A 19,963-nucleotide genomic window follows, 5' to 3' on the forward strand; every position below is an offset into this window, starting at 1 on the left:
ATTGAGAGACTTGGTGAAAAGCACCGTTTTGAGCAGCTTCTGCTGTTGATACATCCTTTACATGGAAAGGTAAAATACCATTAAGGTACCCCTGAAATGATTGAATCTGCATTTGAGAACTCAGGCTAGTCATGGACTTCCTTACAAGGTTCATTATCAGGAAATGCCCATTTTAATAAGCCTCCTAAAGATTGTGGAATTCAGCCAGAGGACAAAGCTGTTCAGTAAACAGCAGCTTACTTCACTAAGTATATAAAGGATTTCAAGAGCTGAATCTTTATCTTTCTTCGAGAGCCTTCCCATTTTCCTCTATTTCACCTTCCTTCTCCTCTGGAGGATGCTACATCATTGTTTAATGAGCCTCCACCTATTATCCTTTCCTTGCTCTTAATTAAGAGGAATGTCAGAAGTTTTCCTTGGCTGAGATTAGTCTGGATTTACCATCAACTTTTATGGTGCTAGGAGGAAGAATGGGTTTGATCAGTACTGATCATTTTAAAAAGAAACCGTTGTACTTCAACAACCTCTTTTTCTAAAATCTACTTTTTTTTAAAAAAAAAAGGTGAAATAATTGGTAATTAGATTATGAGATATTAGAAGTGTTAAATATCCTTACTTATAGCACGTAGACTAAGCATACATTTTCCTTGCAGTGTTCTTTACTTTAAAACACATTAAAGAAACTCCATGCTATGAGTCTGAGACTACCTTGTGTTATACACTTGAGTTCCCAGTATTTTAGGGGGTACATTGGACCTTCAGATTCATTCCTACTGTTACTGTATTAAGTTGGAGCATTCCTAACTCTCTTCCTGTTTTGAACAGCTATCATGTTTATATGACCTGTACTCAATCTATCTATATTAATGTATATACTATACTGTGTAATCCGGAAAGGTTACTTTTTCGTGATGTCACTGTCATCTTCATTTCATTATCAGTCACTGGAACAGGCTCCCCAGGGAAGTGGTCACAGCACTAAGCCTGTCAGAGTTCAAGGAGCGTCTGAACGATGCTTTTAGTCATACGGTTTAGTTTTAGGTAGGCCTGCAAAGAGCAGGAAGTTGGACTCTATGATCCTTATAGGTCCCTTCCAACTTGAGATATTCTAAGATTCTATAATCTACTTCACAGTTATGAAGAAGCCTAAATCCATGCAGGCAGTCATTAAGCAGAAAAAAAACTACACAGAAATGAGTAGAATGCATTAATGTGAACAATGACAGGAAAATATTACTGGTAATGTCTTTAAACTATGTCTGTTTGAGAAGGATGCTCTTTAAACCAAACAGCTTTTAGGTAGAGGAATAAACAGTAATGATCACAGCATGCATAATCATTAAGGGAAGAAATCAAGGGAAGAAAAAAAAGCACCGTATTATAGCAAATCATTTGTGACTGGGAATCAATAATTATGTTCTTTTAAAGTGCCTCATTTTTTTCCTCTCAGATTGTACAAGAGCATTCAAAAACTGCAAGCAAAAGTAATGAAAAGTTACAGACTACAATATGCTGTAGCACAAGATTATCTTTATTTCAAAATTGTACAAAGTATAAACATGAAGGTATAATTACACTGAAGTAAACCCTGTTTTTTAAGTATTTGAGTACTTAAGCAATGATACTGCCATCAAAAAACACCTTTATTATTTCTATTAAGAAATTTTATCTTATGGAGCGATACATCATGAAATCAATTGTTGTACATCTAGGAAATTTACCAATAGAGCTCTCTTCCACTGGGGTGTACACTTTGATTTGTCTCATGTGAGTGTCTCTTCCATTTTGGTGATTAGCTAGAACAGCAATCTGAATCATAAACGTGCGAATAGGCTTCTTATGAGTATCTGTTAAAGGAACATGAATCCAGCCACTTGGTTCCACTAATTCAAGTTGCTGCCAAAAACAAGACAAAAAAGCAAAACATTTAGAAACAATTAACATACTTAATATAAGCGATCACATATTAAACCTGTTTAATAGAACAGTCTTGCAAATAATTTGAAAAAGTAACTAAAATCTGAATTTGAAATAGTACAGTTGAATACTCAGAACTAATTTACTGCTGGTATAACTGCATATAAATTAATTCAGTTGACTACAGTTGTGTTTGCTTTTGCCTTTCAGAATCTACCCTTTATTTTGTGCCTTAATGTTAAAATAAAAATCAATATATAAAAATATAGACAAGTATAAATTCTAGAAAGTCAAAGCACTACTATTTGGATCTCGTTAATGAAGTACACTACTCAAAGGTGAGAGAAGATATGCATCTTAAAAAGTTAAATTGTTTTATCTAAGCACTCTGAACTAAAATACACTAGAATGACTTACATAGGAAACTAAATCCACATAAGGTCTGGGTTTTCAGAAATCCCTTAAATTAGAGGGACGGAGGAGGAAGAAGAGGAAGGTGACAGAGGGAAAAATACCAGATAACTCACAGACTTCATCTCATCTATGTGTCAAGACAGATACCTGGCCAGTTAATAATTGCTGCACAGCCATTTAGTCACATTCTAAAGTCCATTTTGACTTGCCTTTCATACAAACTAAGTGTAATATGATTATTCTTTCTTCTTTAATTTTAATCCTACAGAAACCAATGTCAAAGCAAGCAAAGAATTGCATTTCGTTAACTCTAAACCACATCACTGACACATCAGCATGCTGAAATCAAGCTAGATGCTATACAGAAGTGTGGTAATAGCTTTGGTTTAAAGCTAGTTGCCCAACTTCAAAGCACACAGCTCAAAACACATATGGAAGAGCACACAACTAAGCGGAAGTCTTGGGGGGAAAAAAAAAACAACCCAAAACCCATAACAGTTGTCCACAAGCAAGTGGATTTCACACAGCGAAGCAAATAAAACTGCTGTTCTTAGCAGCCAAATTCCTCTAAGGAAGATCTATGCTTTGAGCAGCTCAAAATCCCCATCTTTCTCCTGAAAATACTGCATGACAAACATCCTGTCAAAAGCCTTGCCATTGCTGAAGCTTTTAAAAAGACCCATCTGAGATCTACTGTTTCAGAGGCAGCAAACACCCTGCGGGAATGACCCAAGAAACAAGATTTTTTTTTTTTTTTTTTTTTTAAGTTTTATGACTACTTTAAGTTTAAAGAGACAAAAAACCTCTCACACCTCCACCTTAACAGAAGAAAGCCACCACAACCTAAAATTTCTCACTGCTGTAGGCTCTCCAACAAATAATTTCCAAAGCATTACATTCACTAATCCTTAGCAGCAAATCTTTTCACTACAAGGAGCTAGACACCTCCACAAACACACATCCACCTATTTGTCGCTTTCTAAAAAAACCTACAAAATCTTTCTTTTGCATAAGAAACTGCAGGTAAAAGTTGGCTTTAGGAAGTGATAAAAATTATGTCTGTTGAAGCTGCTTTACAAAGGGGAAATTTATCATGGTGAGGTAGTAGTCAACCGTTTGAGCAAGTATGCTTTCCACTTCCACAGAGAACAGAAAAGATGAGGATCCCAGTAATATTTTATTCAACCTAGTGCTAAGGTAAAGTGGCTATGATTTAGAAGAGAATTAAAAGGTTATTGCTAATTAAATTTACATTTCAATACTATTCTCACAGTTTACAAATTTCAACTGCTGATTCAAAGTGGAAAATTTAAGTTCCAGAACTATGATACTGGGATTTTTAGGCTTGGATCAGTATGAAATGGATTAGTTAATACAGTATAAAAAAAAAGTATCACTTTCTACAGTAGTATATATAGATATACAACTTGACATCATTGGTTTCAGACAGATCCAATATAGTTTACGTTTGTATGCTTTATTGAGAAAGAAATTGCAAAGAGTGAAATGATGACTCTACCTCCAGAACCAAGTGAGCTACCAAGGGATTGGCAAAATTGGACTGTTTGTACAAAAGGAAGTTGGATGCTTATTAAGTTCACAAAGAAAAATCACATCTTTTACTTGAGAATTATTAGGATCATAAAGGTAAGCATAGGAAAGTTACCAGTTGCAAAGGCAATTTTATTAATGTAATAAGATACTTTCATCTTATTACATAAATACATTTTTGATTACATATTTATCAATGCTTTGTTTCATCCCTGATCAATGGGAGGTTGGTTATATGCTTTATTTATAGCATGTTATTTTCCAGTCCAGCTACAAAGGCAACCAATTTCTTCACAAGCCTTTCTACAGAGATGGGACAAGTAATTTCTACATCTGCAAAACAGGCAACTGAGGCATTAGGTTCGTTAATTAGATTAATATATTCCCTAGTTCCAGATGTCAAATTTCACATACTTTGAACCTGTCCTTAGTAACATACAGTATTTTACATGAGGTTTAGCTCCCACTGAGTTCACTTGCAGTTTTAAGTGTCTGCATTTCTGCAAATTGATAAGAGTTCTCAAACCAGCCACCAGAACACACAGTATGAGCAGCCACCTAGGAACAATTATTTGAGTGCATCATGTAAAAACACCATCACTAAGCACAGATTTCATACGATTCATCAAGCAGCATTCAACTGTCTTAGCCACAAAGCCTTTTTTTAATTCCTGAAACCTCTGCTTCACTTATTCCACATGTTCCAACTTCTGTAACAGATGATACACATCCTTTACTGTACAAATCCTGGACTCATCCTCAGAATGGAGGATTTTTCCCCATTGCAATCAAATAGTTGCCTCTTGGACAAAGCATGTGACACCTGTGATCAAGTTGGAGGCTGTACTACAGTGTATTAAGTGCAAGAGGTCTAAGTTAGACTTAAATGTTTGAAAAAAGTGAGCTCTTGATTTTTGCCCTCTAAATAACATTACTGTACTGTGTACAGTTTGAGTCTAACCTTTTTTTAAATTGATGCCTACATAGCTCAGTAAAATGATTAAAAACCTTGAGAACCACTCAACTACTGAAGGTTAAATACAAGACCTAACAATTATTATCTGAATATCCACTGGAAAAGGAAGCAATGTTTTGCCAGTACGATACACACATTTTCTGTGACCAAAGGGTGGTACAAACCAGACACACACACACGCTCCTAAATTCTTCCCCTGCACATCTATCATGCTCTTTCAGATGAGTGAGACAGCTTCTTTTTCTGGAGGTCCCAGGTCCTTCACCAGGGAGAAGGAATAGGACATGGGAATAGGCGGTGCTGGTACAAGACAAAATGCTGCCCACTTTTAGTTCAGTGTCAGCACCCATATCCAGCCGTTAAAATTCCTAGCAGAAGTGGGATGAAATATGCTCTAGTCTGCCTGGAGCATTCCCAGTGTGAACAGAATCTAAAGGAAACTTACTGTGAAGTTTTAAGAAATTCCTATTAAGCCCATGCAAATGGCAATCTTTCAAAGCCTTGTAAACCGGTCTGGAAATTTGGGTGGATTTTTACAGGGAGGCAAAAGGCACATCCTCAACACAAAGGCTGAACTATTGCCAAATTTCAAATCCTTGCTTCAGAGCTTGGGGGCACTGGAGCATCAAAGAAGGACACCAGAATATTCTCACACAAGCAAAATAGCATACTTTTCACTAGCCTTATTCTTGGAACAGAACTGCTTTGGCTGAAACTTTCAAAAAAAAATTCAACCCAAAGCAGACATCTGGCATGGAAAAAAATCTGTCTGAACTGAACTTTGGCAAAAGTAATAAAGTAACTAAGAGTTAAGCCTTAAAATGGAAAGGGTCACACAACCTTAAGTACAGGTGGCACTAGCAGCTCTACCTGTAGTAAATTCTATACTTTAAATCCATTTCAGTTGACTCTGCTGTCAACCCTGTTCTTTAAAAGCACTAGCCACTGTATAGAGATATGTTTCACTCCAACTCTACAGCTTAAGTCCATTATGAGAAAATATCGGATCAAGTTCCCTCCTGTATTTTTTCCTCCTATGTAGGTCATTAAGAATCAGTCACAATTAACTGGCTTCCAAGAAAATTTTAAAAATCAACTATATTATTAAACTACCTAAGTGAAATTAAAAATTGGAAATTTCTTTCTGTTACGTGTTTTACCAAAAAAGGTTAAAAAAAGAAAAACAAATGAAAAAAAAAATCAATGTAAGTTCAGTATTAGTAACTCAGGACAGTTCCTGCAGCTCTAGATTAATCTTACACACAATATACTAAAACCCTAGGGTTTGTTGGTTTGGGGGTTTTTTTTGTTTGTTTTGTTTTTTTAAATTTACTTTTAATACTATAACTTTTGTGACAACTGGTAAACAGCATCATGAAAGTCAAAATAAAGGAACAAAGGGATAAAAATTGAAATAGAAAAGTCACTCACCTGTCCTTTGCTGCTGTTACATACTCTTATCTATCTCTTCTCCTGCTTTTTCTCCATTGCTTTCTTATTTTTCCTGTCCTCTGCGTGCTACAGCTTTACCTAGGGACATATACTCCCACTCCAGTAATCCATATTATTTTGAAAGCCAAAGCAGAAATAACGTTCTCAATGGAAATCTCCTCCCCAACCAATTTAATAGCCCTGCTTCTTCACTTTACGGTGTAGTCCATAGGTTCTACAGGATTCCATACACATTTGGCAAGGCTACTGTTGCAACTAATGGGTATTTTACCATAGAAGATGCAAACCACACAAAAAAATTAAAAATAAGCAAAAAATCAAGGCCAAAGCAACTTGAGGCTACACCTCAGAAAGATGACTGAACACAAGACCGTAACTGTTAAAACAGGAAGCTTGTTGTACACTGGTATTGCTGGCCTTCTTATGGGACAGGAAATCCAAAGGCGGCTTTTCTATTGAATATTGACCGCTTCCATTCTCAGTGATATGCTGTGGCATCTTCAAAGTGGCATATAACTCAAACTGCTACTTCTACTAGGCTTGTAAACCCGATCGAAGTTGTTCTCTATATTTACACTAGGCCAACAACCTTGAAATGACAGATTATTTTTGTTGCCCTATGAAGATATCTTCTGCGAAGATACAGAAAGGAAAAAATGACTTTAAGTAGTTTCATATTCAGGGTTGTTACAAACATATCCCAGAATGCATGCCAGACAGGGCTTCCAGATTTCAGGGAAGTAAGTTTTTCTGTGCATATATAGGAAGAAGCAGCAGCCTTGGAGAACAAATCCTCTTCTGCACACATGTACTGACAGAAAGCTGAGAATTACTGCTGCCATCACAACTTCAGCATGATACAATGTGATTCTCTCAGATGTTAGGACATCACCACACTTCCATTTAATCTGGATTTACTAGATCCAAATGACAACAAATCTTTCGAGTGGCTGCCTCTAAAACAGGCTGTGAAACCAAACAGCATTTGATTTTACTCCTACTTTTCTCATAAAAACTGTTAAAGAAAAACTGTTAAAGCTGCTTCTTTTTATTTCAGTGACTTAGGCACCTTTGAAATTTGAAGTCACAGATAGACTCTTCTTCACAAATATAATTGTGCCTTTCTATGTGCTTAACTAGTTCCTACCATACAGTTATATAAAAAAAAATCTCAGCTTTTCAAAGCAGGTGTTCTCTATAAATAATGTATTCTTCCAAGCAGAAGATTATAAAACTAAATTCCAGAGGAAATAAATGCTGTTTTCAGAAATTAAGTATTTATCAACACACAGACTTTCTCTGAGTTGAGTGATCTAAAATGTGAAGGCTTTTACCCTGATAAGCCATTGTTTTTCTACAGCTACCCAAATATGTTTCCAGAACAACGGGCAAGGACAAGGAAGGCTGGCTAAATTTCCAAAGTTCTCTTTCTATAACTGCCATGTCCTACCATATAGCTACCAGGATGCAGAATTAGTAGACCTCTGCATAATTCCAAGTATTGGAACTGTCAACACATGAAGTAGCAGAGCTTGGGCTTCAGCCATCACTTCACTTAGGAAGGAAGAGAACCAGTTAATAGCAGTGATGCACCAGTTCCAGCAGAAAAATGAAGCATGTCCAAAAGAAACTTCACAAGTTCCAAGTGAGTCAAAGGAGGGACACCACATTAGCAGCTTAACAAGAAACACAGAAACATGCTGAAAGGACCCACTGTGAAAGGCACACTTCTTTGCTCTAACGAAGCAACGACCACCTAAGGAGGTGGCTCTGTGGTCTTAATCAGTCACCTCCTTAAACGGTCAAGAAATCTAACTTCAGTCCATTAGGTAAGAGAAGTTTTCCATTCTTCCAAATAGCAGTTCCTGAAGAGTCTAGAGGAGCACAGTCCATCCCTCAGGAAAATTCAACTATGGGTTTGGGCAGACAGGGGTTGCAGAATAAGCTACACTAGGCAGTGAAACCTGAAAATTACTGTCATATATAAGCTTTTTGTTCCAATGAACTGAAAGAAATAACTTTTGGGAAGACTGGGAAGGTTGAAAAATAGAAAGGTCAAAAAGATCCTTGCAAAATGTTTTATAAAACCTCTTTCTTCAGACTATTCTGCTCCAGATTAAAACAGTAAAAATTAGCTAATGCCCAGATATTAGAATGTTCTACCTGATTTCAAAAGACAACTAAACACACAAGCCAAGCTAGAAAAAGTAAGTTTACTGATGAAGATTACCAAAGTAAAATATTTGTCACAGAATATGCAGCTGAGCCTAGAAGTAGCATAGAAGTCAACTAAACCACAGAGACTCTGAAAATATACTAGAGAAGTGCTCAATCAGCTCAATAACTGAAAAATAACATAGCGTCATGGAAACACTATGAAAAGTGACAAAATATTAGGTCAATTTTTCATGAATGCACTAAATTTGACTTCATTTTACATAGATCAGTTTTCAACACATCTTGCCAAGTTTCTCTTGGAATCATTGGTACCCATATAAATAATCAAATGCAAAGTGTGCCAATTCATTTTACGCAATTAAGCTGTTTGTAAGTGACAATGTATATAGGTCCAGAATCACCCATAGCTCATCTTCACTCATTTTGGAACTGTTGAATGAAGTGGTAAGATGACTTGCAAAGTTAGAATATTCTTTAAAAAATGCTCTGTAGAGCAACACTTCTGCTTTATTATGTCAAGCAGAAGCAGCTCACAACTGTCTTGAGGATCTTTCACTGCGAACTCCTGGTAAAAGGCAGACATCTAAAAGCTGGAGTTATAGCCTCTGATGGGGAAGGAATCAGCTAAGACAATGTTATCCCACTATGAGGATCTCATCCTTTAAAATATGATTGGCCAAGTTTTAAATACACTTGACAAGTAAAAGAGCAACAGACTGAGGTGCAAAAAGGATTCAAGCCACAGAAGATTTTTCTTTTTTTTAAAACAATATTTGGTAAATAGTATAAAACCATTAAATTGGAGGCTGGCTTGGCTAACTAAAAATATAATGCTTCTACACAGGTGTCACTGAAAACTTGCAAGTAGTTTTTACACAAAACATGCAACTGGTTGGATGGAGATCTGCAGTCGGATCACTGATACAATGCAAAAAAACCAACTATTGACAAAACTGTCTGAAGTCTAATGCAGAAGTTATTCAAACCATGCCCCTCTCTTTCCCCCAGCTCATTGCTGTCATTACAAACTTAAGCATCAGAGGAGTTTGTTGTGGCTATCCAACTGGAACTGTGATACAGACTTGCCAGTGGGCATCATCTCAAGGACACACCAATATACTTGAAGAACTGAAATTCCTCAAAACAGTGTCATTTCTAAGTCCTATACTGCCTAGTGGTCCCCTTACATAAAAATCAAGCTTAATCCATTCTCATTTCCTTATGATTTAACACCTAAATTCCCATGGTTTCTTAAAACAATGCAGGTTCAATAATAGCAGCCAAACTACAACACCTCCCAGAGTCACAGTTACTGTAAGTAAACCATTACTCTACAAAAATGCATTGATAGGTTCCCAGTGTGGGTAACTGTGATGCAAGTCACATCCTCCTTGCATGGTGGGCCAAGGATTAGCATCTATGGTGCTCAAACAGATACTCTTACACTGCCTTTCTGAATTTCATGTTTGGACTACAAAAACAGGACAATACATGTTGGACAATGTCGGTGGGTTATATCACATTGCCACCTTGCAGATCACAGAAACAGGTGTGTTTCTGAAGTAAGTGGATAATGTCAGTTGAGCTATGATGTAGCCTAAATTTCATTTAGCGAAAGTGATTCACCAGCCAACTCATGAAATGGTTTCATTGACTGGTCCATTTTGATATTCTTTAGAATTTCCCCGTATGGTAAAAAAGCAAGGAACAGTTTCATTTGATTTTGCTAATCAAACAATGCAATCTCTTCCCAAATGTACTTCATTGATTCACACAGAATTTCAACACTACAACAGGAATAAACTTAGGAAGAATACAGCATTGAAATAATCCATTAAATGTTCAACAAGGAAATTCAGGTTTTGCATTATTATTGCCCGCATAGTTTGTCTTTGAAATCTTCTGAAATCAGATGAGGAGCATGTAAGAAGACAACAATTAAGTCTTAGACAGGAGGGTAGTCTCTGGTGAGCAAGTACACACTTTTGACAAATGGTCAAAAATGGGAGAAAATGGGATACAACTGCACCTGCTGTGGAACGCCAAGAATTTTATCACAAGGGCTCACAGGAAAAACGGTCATTTCAATAGTATCAAGTGATAAACAATCATCAATACCAATGCCCGCAAAAAGGGACAAGGCTATGCTGAACTGCCCACATAAACTCCTGACAGATGAAGTCACTTTGGTAGAAATCCCACAGGTTGCTACATGGATGGTCTGGACACATGTGGAGGGGCCCCTGTCCGTGGTACTTAAGCAACTGCCACCCTGCCCACCACACTCACACTACCACATCAGCTCACAGTACTTGCTGGTAACACTTGTACAGTCAGGTACGTGCAGCATGAGACACAAATAAATAGCCTGAAAAATGCTAGGCTACTGTGGATTTGTCAGCCAAAACTGCCTTAATATTTTCTGAAATTACAGTCGAGTGTCTGTTTAACTCTGGGTGGCAGAAAAAGAGCAAGCAAAAGGAAAAAAAAATAAAAATAGACAACAATTTTTGAATACTTCAATCCTCTAGAATTTGGCTGAAAACAGCTCTTCATGCTAGAAAATGTATCTGCAGAAGCCATCAGGAATTTGTCACAGCCTGTTTGAGAGGAAAGTCTGGAAAGAAAGGAACACCGTTTTCACACTTTGTTGTGCCATATACACTTTTTTTTTTTCCAAATGTTCTGAGAGGAACGATGCATAGGCAGCTCAAAATCCATTACAAAAATATATGTCTCAAGATGTATATAATGTTTCAGAGAAGGCCAAAAATGTTAAATGGGCTTGGACAGTTTGCTCTCAAGTCCCACATGTTTAAAATGCAATTTTTTTTGTCAAGCGAGGTCACTTGAACTTCTACATAATCGAGTTTATGCTTGACACATCCATAAATTAAATCTCATTAGAGAAGGGCTGCCTATCTGTGTATGTTTTAAGTGGTAGTCATCCTATCCATGGGAACTTAAGAAAAATACAAAAACCTTCTCCCTGTCCCTTTGGAAAGCAGGGTGATCAAATCAGCAAATATAGAGTGACAACGCAGTCTAGCATGGAGTTCATATGTGCATGTATGAAAATAAGGCCTAACACTCCAAAGCAAATCTTCAACCCACAGCAGTAAGTCATGTAAGTTTAGTTTGGTTTCAGCTAAAACAGATTCCATCTTAACAGGAACCTGTTGCTCCAGAAGAAATACTGTCTCCAGCTGAAATCAGTTGTAACAGCTGTGAAATTTTGGATCTCTGATTTAATGAAAAATGGTATTTGGAATTCATTTAAGGATCAGTCAAGACTGGAGGATGGGAAGGCAAACATATCCCAAGCTCATTAGCATTCTGCTGGGACCTAGGTCTCATTAACTAGCTGTCACAATAGACAGAAATGCCATACCTTTGCAGGTGCACTGCTATTAAACTTTGAGAAGACTCCAGGTATCAGGGGAAATCCTGTAGACTTACAGGGACTTGGCTCCAATGGGAATCTCAGTTACTTCCCCTGAGCTTGGCAGATAGTATGCTGAAGCTGAAAAAGCAACAAAAAAAGTTTCTTGAGCTTATGCTCTAGAGTGGTGGCCTGGCTGACAGTGTCAAAAATAGGTAATGCAGCCCAAAATAAACTTTCTGCTTCAATTTGCCTACTTCTGGTACCCAAGTTGTTTAAAGTCTAAGTTGCAGACATACTGGAACAGACTGCATCTGGACAGTCTGGTCCTAAAAATGAATGGTAGCTGCAAATCTGTAAACTTTCCAAAATTCCAGCATTCTGGATGAGGGTTTTTTTAATTATTATTTTAAAAACCAGGGTACTATCCAATTAAAGTTATGAGTAGCTCAGAGTATTATACATGCAGATGGGAGAAAGGAAACAGTACATTTAAAAAACTACAAAAAAATTACTAGACAACATATAGCCAACACTGCGCATATAGAAAGACGTGCAAACCTAATTCAGTGAAATCAAACATTTTTGTACCTTTTGGGAAGCATTTCAATCATAAAAGCTTATCTTACTGCAATGTTTTTTCATTTTTCAGACAAGTAACTAAGGAGGAGGCCCCATACACAAAAGGTAACAGCTAAGTATCCTACTACATAGGAGTCTGGCAGAAGATGGCCCACTGATACAAGTCATTTTTGGCACACTGTGTGATGAAACAGAATAGAACCAAAAAACACTAACAATTATATGTTTAAAGGATCAACTATTGTAAAAATAGAGCAAACAATGGCATAAAACATGGCAAATGTTATTCACAGAACTGTTTGTTTTTAAACCCTTCAGGTAACTTTTACCTGATCAGAAGACAAGAAAAAAACAAAATAGGGAGACTTACCAAAAAAAAAAAAAATTGTGTCAGACACACCAAAACAAAATACTGTACAATTTCCCAGTTCATTCCAACAAATGGAACTATCGGCATTCAAGCTTTCTAGTCACAATGCAAAATAGCGACAGAACCATCAAAAAACCATCTGGTTAAGTATGTGGACTAAGGTTTTCATAACAAAGGAAACAGGGCACAAAGTTCTTAAAATTAAGATGGCACATTACTAGCCCTTTTATTTGAAGTCTTATCTTAGTCATGAATTTGAGTTCCTCCCCCTGCCAATTCCTGTACTAAGATCTAAAAACCTTAGACCCTCTTCAAAGCAGCATCCATCCAAAATAAGGACATCATCTCCTACAATTTCCAGGTGAGTCAGGTGGCTCTCAGGGAAGATAGCAGCACTTCAACAATATACTGAAGCAAAGTAGAGGAAAAAAGTAAGTAGCATAGCAGAAAGTGAAAGAGCAGACAGCTACACAAAGAGAACAGAAAACAGACTGAACAAGAAGAGTGGAACATGTGACAGCAAAGAAGTCTGATAATATATTTTCTTAAAAAAACAAACAAACTCTGAAGTTCAGGTGAAATTACTTTACAAATGGGACTGATGACTAACAAACAGGACAAGGTGTTAATATTGGCAGCTGCCTTTTATGAAATGTTACAGAACACTACAAAAACACTACAAAAAAAAGGAGAGAATAAGCAGAATTTCCTGTAAGCAACAAGTGCTTTAAGAGATAATGCTACAATAGTTACTTGTTAAGAGATGGCCATATGCAAAATGACCTTAAGGCAAATAGAATTAAGACATCAGAAAGCAGGAAATAGAAGAGCCTAAAGGAAGAAGTCCTATCAATTTTTTCCAACAAGAACTGCTGGGTACCAGCAAAAACAATATAAATGGACTGTATGGATGCACTGCACAGATGTATTGCAAGTGGAAATTAATGACTGAAAACACTACTGGGAAGTAACTAATCTTAAAAACGGTGAAGAGGTTTGCAAAATGGATGAAAACTGTACTTCTGAAGTCTGCAGTTCCCATTTGTTCTAACGTATATAATAGAATGATATTTTGTTTGTGTGAAAGTGCAAAAAAAAGCTTATAATTTACCTTCAGAATTGTTCAGCCATATCCAGGAAATATGTCTAGACATAGCTACGGTTAAATTACACAAAGAAAGTATTTGAAAAAAATCAAAAGTTGAAAAACATGCAATGAATATTAAAGATAAGTGTCTGAAAAACTAGCCATACTGAGTTAATCCTATATCAAATAATCTTGAATAACTTACCAGAGATAGCTTAGTGATTACACTTCATGCCTTGCACTTTGCATTCCAGAGAATGCTGGAATGTGTCAGCAAATTATAGTAAATGAATAAATATAAGAAAATGGGAATATCATGAGATTTTTTTTTAACAGTCAGTAATAGTAGCAGTAGTAAACAGCTGCCAGCTCTCAAGCACCTTTCACAGGTGAGAGGAAGAAAGTACATAAAAAAAAGCATTCCCCTATTACACATTGAAGAGTGCTAGACTTGTCATCTTCTACCAGAAGACAGGCTGACAAAACTGCATGGCTTTAACATTTTATCTTTCATATTTAATTGTTAGGAAAAGAAATTATTTTAATATAATTTGCAGTAAATTATACCTGAGTGATAGCAAATTAAAAAAATCCTACTTTTTCTTTACCAGTAGGAGGACAAGTTGTTGCTTCATAAGAAAAAACAACACTGGGGTTAAAGGAAAGTATTTCTCCTGGTTCCACAGGAATGACTTGTTTCTGAAGAAGTAGAGAATGAAAGAGGGTCGCCTCTCCTAAAATCAAGAAATTTAAAGACCCTAAACCTATGTAAATAATCCCCAAATCCTGCAAAAGTATAGTATATAAACACATAAAACATTTCTGCATCTAGATAAGGACTCTGTGGATGTGGATACTCAGTAAAGGCGAGTGGGGCAAAACCTTATAAACTGTAACATTACTCAAGTTAGTTATAGCATGCCAGATTTCAATAAGCAAAGGCAGAGTCACATTTCGCAGGATCCAGAGCAGATGTAATGCTCAACTCAAGGAATATTTACTCATTGGAAACAAATGCAAGAGACTGTTGTGAAAACTGTTTGTATAAATTTAAAATGCAATGCAATGTCTCATCTGAGAAAGATCACAAATTCATAAACATGTCTCACTAGAGATATATTTTCATATGAATGAAATTTCAAAGAGAAGAAATAAGAGTGTATCTGTCAGAGGTTCAGCTGGGTAGTTTTATATGAGCCAGAATACACTAAGTTTGCAAAAATTGGAATCAGGACTATTGCCCAATGGAAGCATTTAATTTTACATCTACACACAACTTCTTTTTCTTTAACATACTGGAACAAATGCAGTAGAGTTTTTACCTTTTGCTTGTGCTTTCTTACAAATATATGTAAGTGTGTCCAAAAAATTGCAAGGCTATGTTTCATTAATGTGGAAGTCAGACTCTAGACTCTGCTTCTCTCAATCTGGATTAATTACATTTCTTGACTTCTTTCTACAAGTCAAAGATTCCTCAAGCCACCATTCACGCAAAGAATGTACAGTTCAAAGAGATATTCAGATGGAGCTATATGGCGTTGGGCTAATGACTACCTTACAGCAACAGCATGTCTACTATGAACAGCAGCCTGGAACAGTCTTAATGCTACATTCAACAGATGTAAGAATATCAGCTCTTCAGCATAAACTTGTATAAGAATCGATAGAAAATTACATCATATATGCTCAAGAAGAATGAAGGGGTGGGGGGGGGGAATCACAAGCATGACATAATTGAAAACTTGCTTACCAATAGACCTACTAAGTCCTAAACCTAGAGCTACTGTTGGATATCATCTTATTGCTTAGAGATGTGAAGTCAGTAACAAGCTGATGGAATTGGATTACAAATATATGTGACTTACTCTATATCTTAAAGTCCTGTAGGTACATATGGCTCCTCTGCTTAATTTAATTCTGCTATGTGAGCAGATCTTTATTGCCTCATGATAGACAGTATAAATAAAAACAGGAAAGTCTAATAATTCCACAATACAAGTTCTTAAACCAGCAATGCTGGATTTACCCAAAGCCAGTTTATGATACCTCTCCATTAAACATGGTGACCATCCTAATCACAACACAGACCTGTCCAAACAGAGGGAAGCCTACTTGAAAATTTTACAAAGTAATTTCTCCTGATATGGAACTTCAACTCTTCACAACACTGAAAAAAAACCAATATGCTTTGATTTAACCTTACTAATTATCCTCTGTAACATCATCATGCTAACAAGTAACAAATGAATCTCAACATAAGAAAAATAAATGAGGATTTTCTGCATTTGCTAGTAGAAACTATCCCCCAAAAAATTCTTCACACACACAGTTGAACTTGACTTCTGACAGATACAGAGGGAGCAAAAATGGAAAAAAGAAAAAAGTACCATAATAAGTATTAGGGGCTAGACTCACGGTTCACTCAAAGACTGTGACTGAGAACAGTGTTCATAAAAGGCTTCAATAAAAACTGTATGTATTAACATTCCTTTAACATGAGACATAAAACACTCCAGAATTCATTCAGAAATAAAATAGGACTGTGAGATAAACCTAGTTTAGGAATTGGACAAAGAAGGCTAGAGAGCACAGGCCCTTAAGCCAGATTCAAATGCTACATTATTACTCTCATTCCAGCCTCTCATGTGTGTTCCTGCAGAAAATGGGAAAATCCTGGGAAAGGTTTTTCTGGTTCAAATGCATGATCTTGTTTATCTTATGACAGAGTAAGACAGAGAACAGTCCACAGAAAGAAAGAGATTATACTAGAGACCTATAGAAACATTTCCATGCACTACCTGAGATAAAGTACAGGATAAAACTACATCCGATTCCTCCCCCTCACGCCCCCTCTTCCCGAATACTTAGCAAAAGAATACGATTTAGACACTGTCTAGCAGTGTTCTCAAAGCAGACACACTATCCCTGACCAAAATAACACTTCAGGAACCAAGGGAGCAAGACCTAACTCTAGAAAGGACTGCCACGATTATAGCTCTGAAGCAAGTGAATCTCTTGATCAAGAACTCTGTATTTGTTCTAGACAGCTATCACTTGCCAGATAGTATTTTGTCCTAAACCTCAAGGATTACTTTAATTTGTCATGCGAACAACATTCCTTTCCATAGTTACTTTCTTAATGACAGTGTGAATAATCTCAGTTTTCCACTAAAATGTTAAGCTTCAGCTTATTTTATTTTAATGATAAAACCCCCTCATATACCTACATGAAATAGATTTATTCATCTACTTTTACCTGAAGAAAAAGTCTGTCTTTTCATTTTTCAGGATAGAGAATAATACATTCTTACTACTGTTTATGCATGCTAATACTACCTGTGAATTGATGGAAATTTTTAGTTGGTTGTTTTGGTGCTGGTCTGACAAAGCATGGCACATCCAGTGCAATTTATGGATTTGTTTTGGGGTTTTGTTTTGGGGTTTTTTTTAAATCTTACTTAATAGCAGCACCTGATAACTTTGCCACAAGGTGATACCTTCTACAAGTAGTGAAATCTGACTGAATTTGTACTAATGCAAATAAAGATACTTACAACATGGAAGCCACACATAAGCCAGAAAATAGTAAGTGGTGGACTAATTGGCTCCTAATTTCTCCTAAGTTGGAGCCACTTCTTCTCCCCACCCCACTGCTAAACTGTTAAAGAAGAGTTGTTAAGAAAGTCACAGGATGTTCCAAGCTGCTCTTGCCAACAAGTTGTTTAAGTGAAACAGAAAATAAGGTGTGGTGTGCCAGCTGACATGATAGCATGAGACTTTCTTAGTTCTTAGGTATCCTAGAAAGTTCCCATTCCTTTTATAGCTTCTTTTCTTATGCTTAACTCAAATTAAATGTCAACTGCTGGCTTTCCTCCTTGAAGGATTTTAATACTGTGTTAGTAGTAGCACCCAGAGGTATCAGAATCAATCTTTGATTTGACCTTTCTGCACTTACGTAGCACTTCTCACTGTCTGAAATCATCTAGTACTCCCTCTTTGGATTACTTTCCACAATTAAGTCTGTGAAGACAATCAGGTAAATCAAAGCTGATTATAAGTAATTCACTGACTTTATCCTCCCAATCTTGATGCACAGTTTGTGGAAAAAAAAAAGCTCAAATGCCACTGCAAGATTATTTCCAACTGGCTAGTAACCTCTCCAGAAAGAGAAAAGCAGGACTGAGCGAGCAACATTTTACTAGCATCTTTAACACAAATGAACTCTGTTTTAAATCTTTCAAGGAAGATGCGAGTGTGTAGAACTGGACTCCCACAATGTTCTTTTACCTATGGGATCCAAAAAGAAAGCAGATAACTTTGGATTTCTCAGGTCTAGGGAACTTCAAGGATGCAAAAGAGCATGGCTGTAGGATGTGGTAGGGGTGGAAGAAAAAGCACATGAAATAGGTAAACAGTCCTCTATTTAACAATTTCCATGCAGTATGCAGGGCCCTTTACTACGGAAAAACATAATTTCCCTTTCAAATACAGGTCTGCTGCTATCAGAAAGCACTTCTCCAAGACTTCCTCATTAGCACGCTGCTTCCCTACAGATTAAAGTCATCAACAAGTCCCTTGTTCCAGACATTATGTTCAATGGTACCTACCTTATTGCTCTGCTAAATAACTGGTAAAGTCAGGTGTCTGGATTCCTCCCAGAATACTCATCATTCCCCCCCCACATCCCCAAAAGCCAATACATAATACAGCAGGTGAATAAAGAAAGCAAAGACATTCAGCCTTCCTTAGCTCAAATCTTGAAGCCTGATGTGACCAGGAGCCTCTTCAAACATCCAAGAAAAAAAAACCCTAACTGACAATCCACACAGCAATTTCCCCTTGGGGACACACAATTAAAATTGTTACCAGACGCTTCCCTTCAAAATTTTTACAAGCAAGGACAACCAAGAGAGATGCATGGTGTTATTACAGCAACACTGCATGGAAATTCACAGTGGAGGCATTCCTCTTATCAAAAATCAAAAAATCTAATTCTGTGCCCAAACAACCTGTTGACTTAAAATTTCTGCAATAGATTGTAGCACGTTTGTTCACAAGAAGTTATAAAAACAGTAGTATAAACTCATAAATAATTTGCTGTTTAGCACAGAAGAGCACACCTCAGTGGAAAAGCATTATGCTTTAATCTGAAAAAGAAATTAAGATAACCTATACCCAAGAACGAGCCCATTACCATATTAATAACAGTAAAAAGGAAAGACATACACCTTTGCAATTACTTCACTGAAGGAAAAAGACACACACGTATATAGTTCTGTGGTCACATGACATGATCTTAACCACAGTCGAGGAAGGCAGACCAAAAAAAAACCCACCAGTGAAGTCAGTCTGTAATATTTTTTTAGATAGATAACCAAAAGCATAATTTCTATACTGGCAAGCATACACTGACATCATTCGCCACTGGCAATTATACTAGAAGGACTTCAGCACTGTTTAGACAGTCAGATAAATAGATAATTATCTTGAGTACCAAGGTAAACTATCACACTTTACCTAGCTTGAACTTTATAATCTGGTTTAGAATCATTTCCTTTTAACTTTTATGAATCTAGCAGAAGACTAGAAACTGTAATCATCTGTCCCTGCATTAAACAGTTTGCCTACCAGGGTTGCCAACAATATGCCCAAGTGCAGAGAGATTAAAAACAAATGAGAAAATAGATGTTGCTACACACTGCAGTTTGCAAGTGAGTAGTATCACACATGTTTTGCAAACCACCGTTAAAATGAATTCTGGTCAACTGTGGGGGGGGTGATCTGATCGAGCACCATGAAGATGTCCTAGATGAGCCTACATACTGAAACCCAGGGTGAGCTGTAATGCTGGATGCACTTGTACTGGTTTAAAATGTCAACTAGACAACACATTTGCTTTAAAAAGGGAGGAAGGGAAGGACTTAAAATATTGAAGCAGGGAAACTAAGTATTTGAGTCTCTTCTGTCATGCTATCATGTCCCCCTCCACCCACTCACCTTATTCCTCACTTCCATGTTCTGCCTTCAAGCAGAATGCTTAAAAGAAGGGAGGAG

At 36.8% G+C, this 19,963-nt stretch overlaps 1 protein-coding gene across 1 annotated transcript in view; it reads right to left on the reverse strand.

The window, feature by feature from the left end:
* Positions 1–1,665: 1,665 nt before the first annotated feature.
* Positions 1,666–19,963, reverse strand: part of ANAPC10 (anaphase promoting complex subunit 10) — a 31,242-nt gene continuing 12,944 nt past the window's right edge. The window contains exon 4 of the mRNA XM_010283154.1: positions 1,666–1,896. Coding sequence (XP_010281456.1) covers positions 1,666–1,896 — 231 coding nt within the window. The remainder of the gene's footprint in view (positions 1,897–19,963) is intronic.

The sequence above is a fragment of the Phaethon lepturus genome, unplaced genomic scaffold, assembly GCF_000687285.1.
Source record: "Phaethon lepturus isolate BGI_N335 unplaced genomic scaffold, ASM68728v1 scaffold2343, whole genome shotgun sequence".
In the NCBI taxonomy this organism is placed as follows: Eukaryota; Metazoa; Chordata; class Aves; order Phaethontiformes; family Phaethontidae; genus Phaethon; species Phaethon lepturus.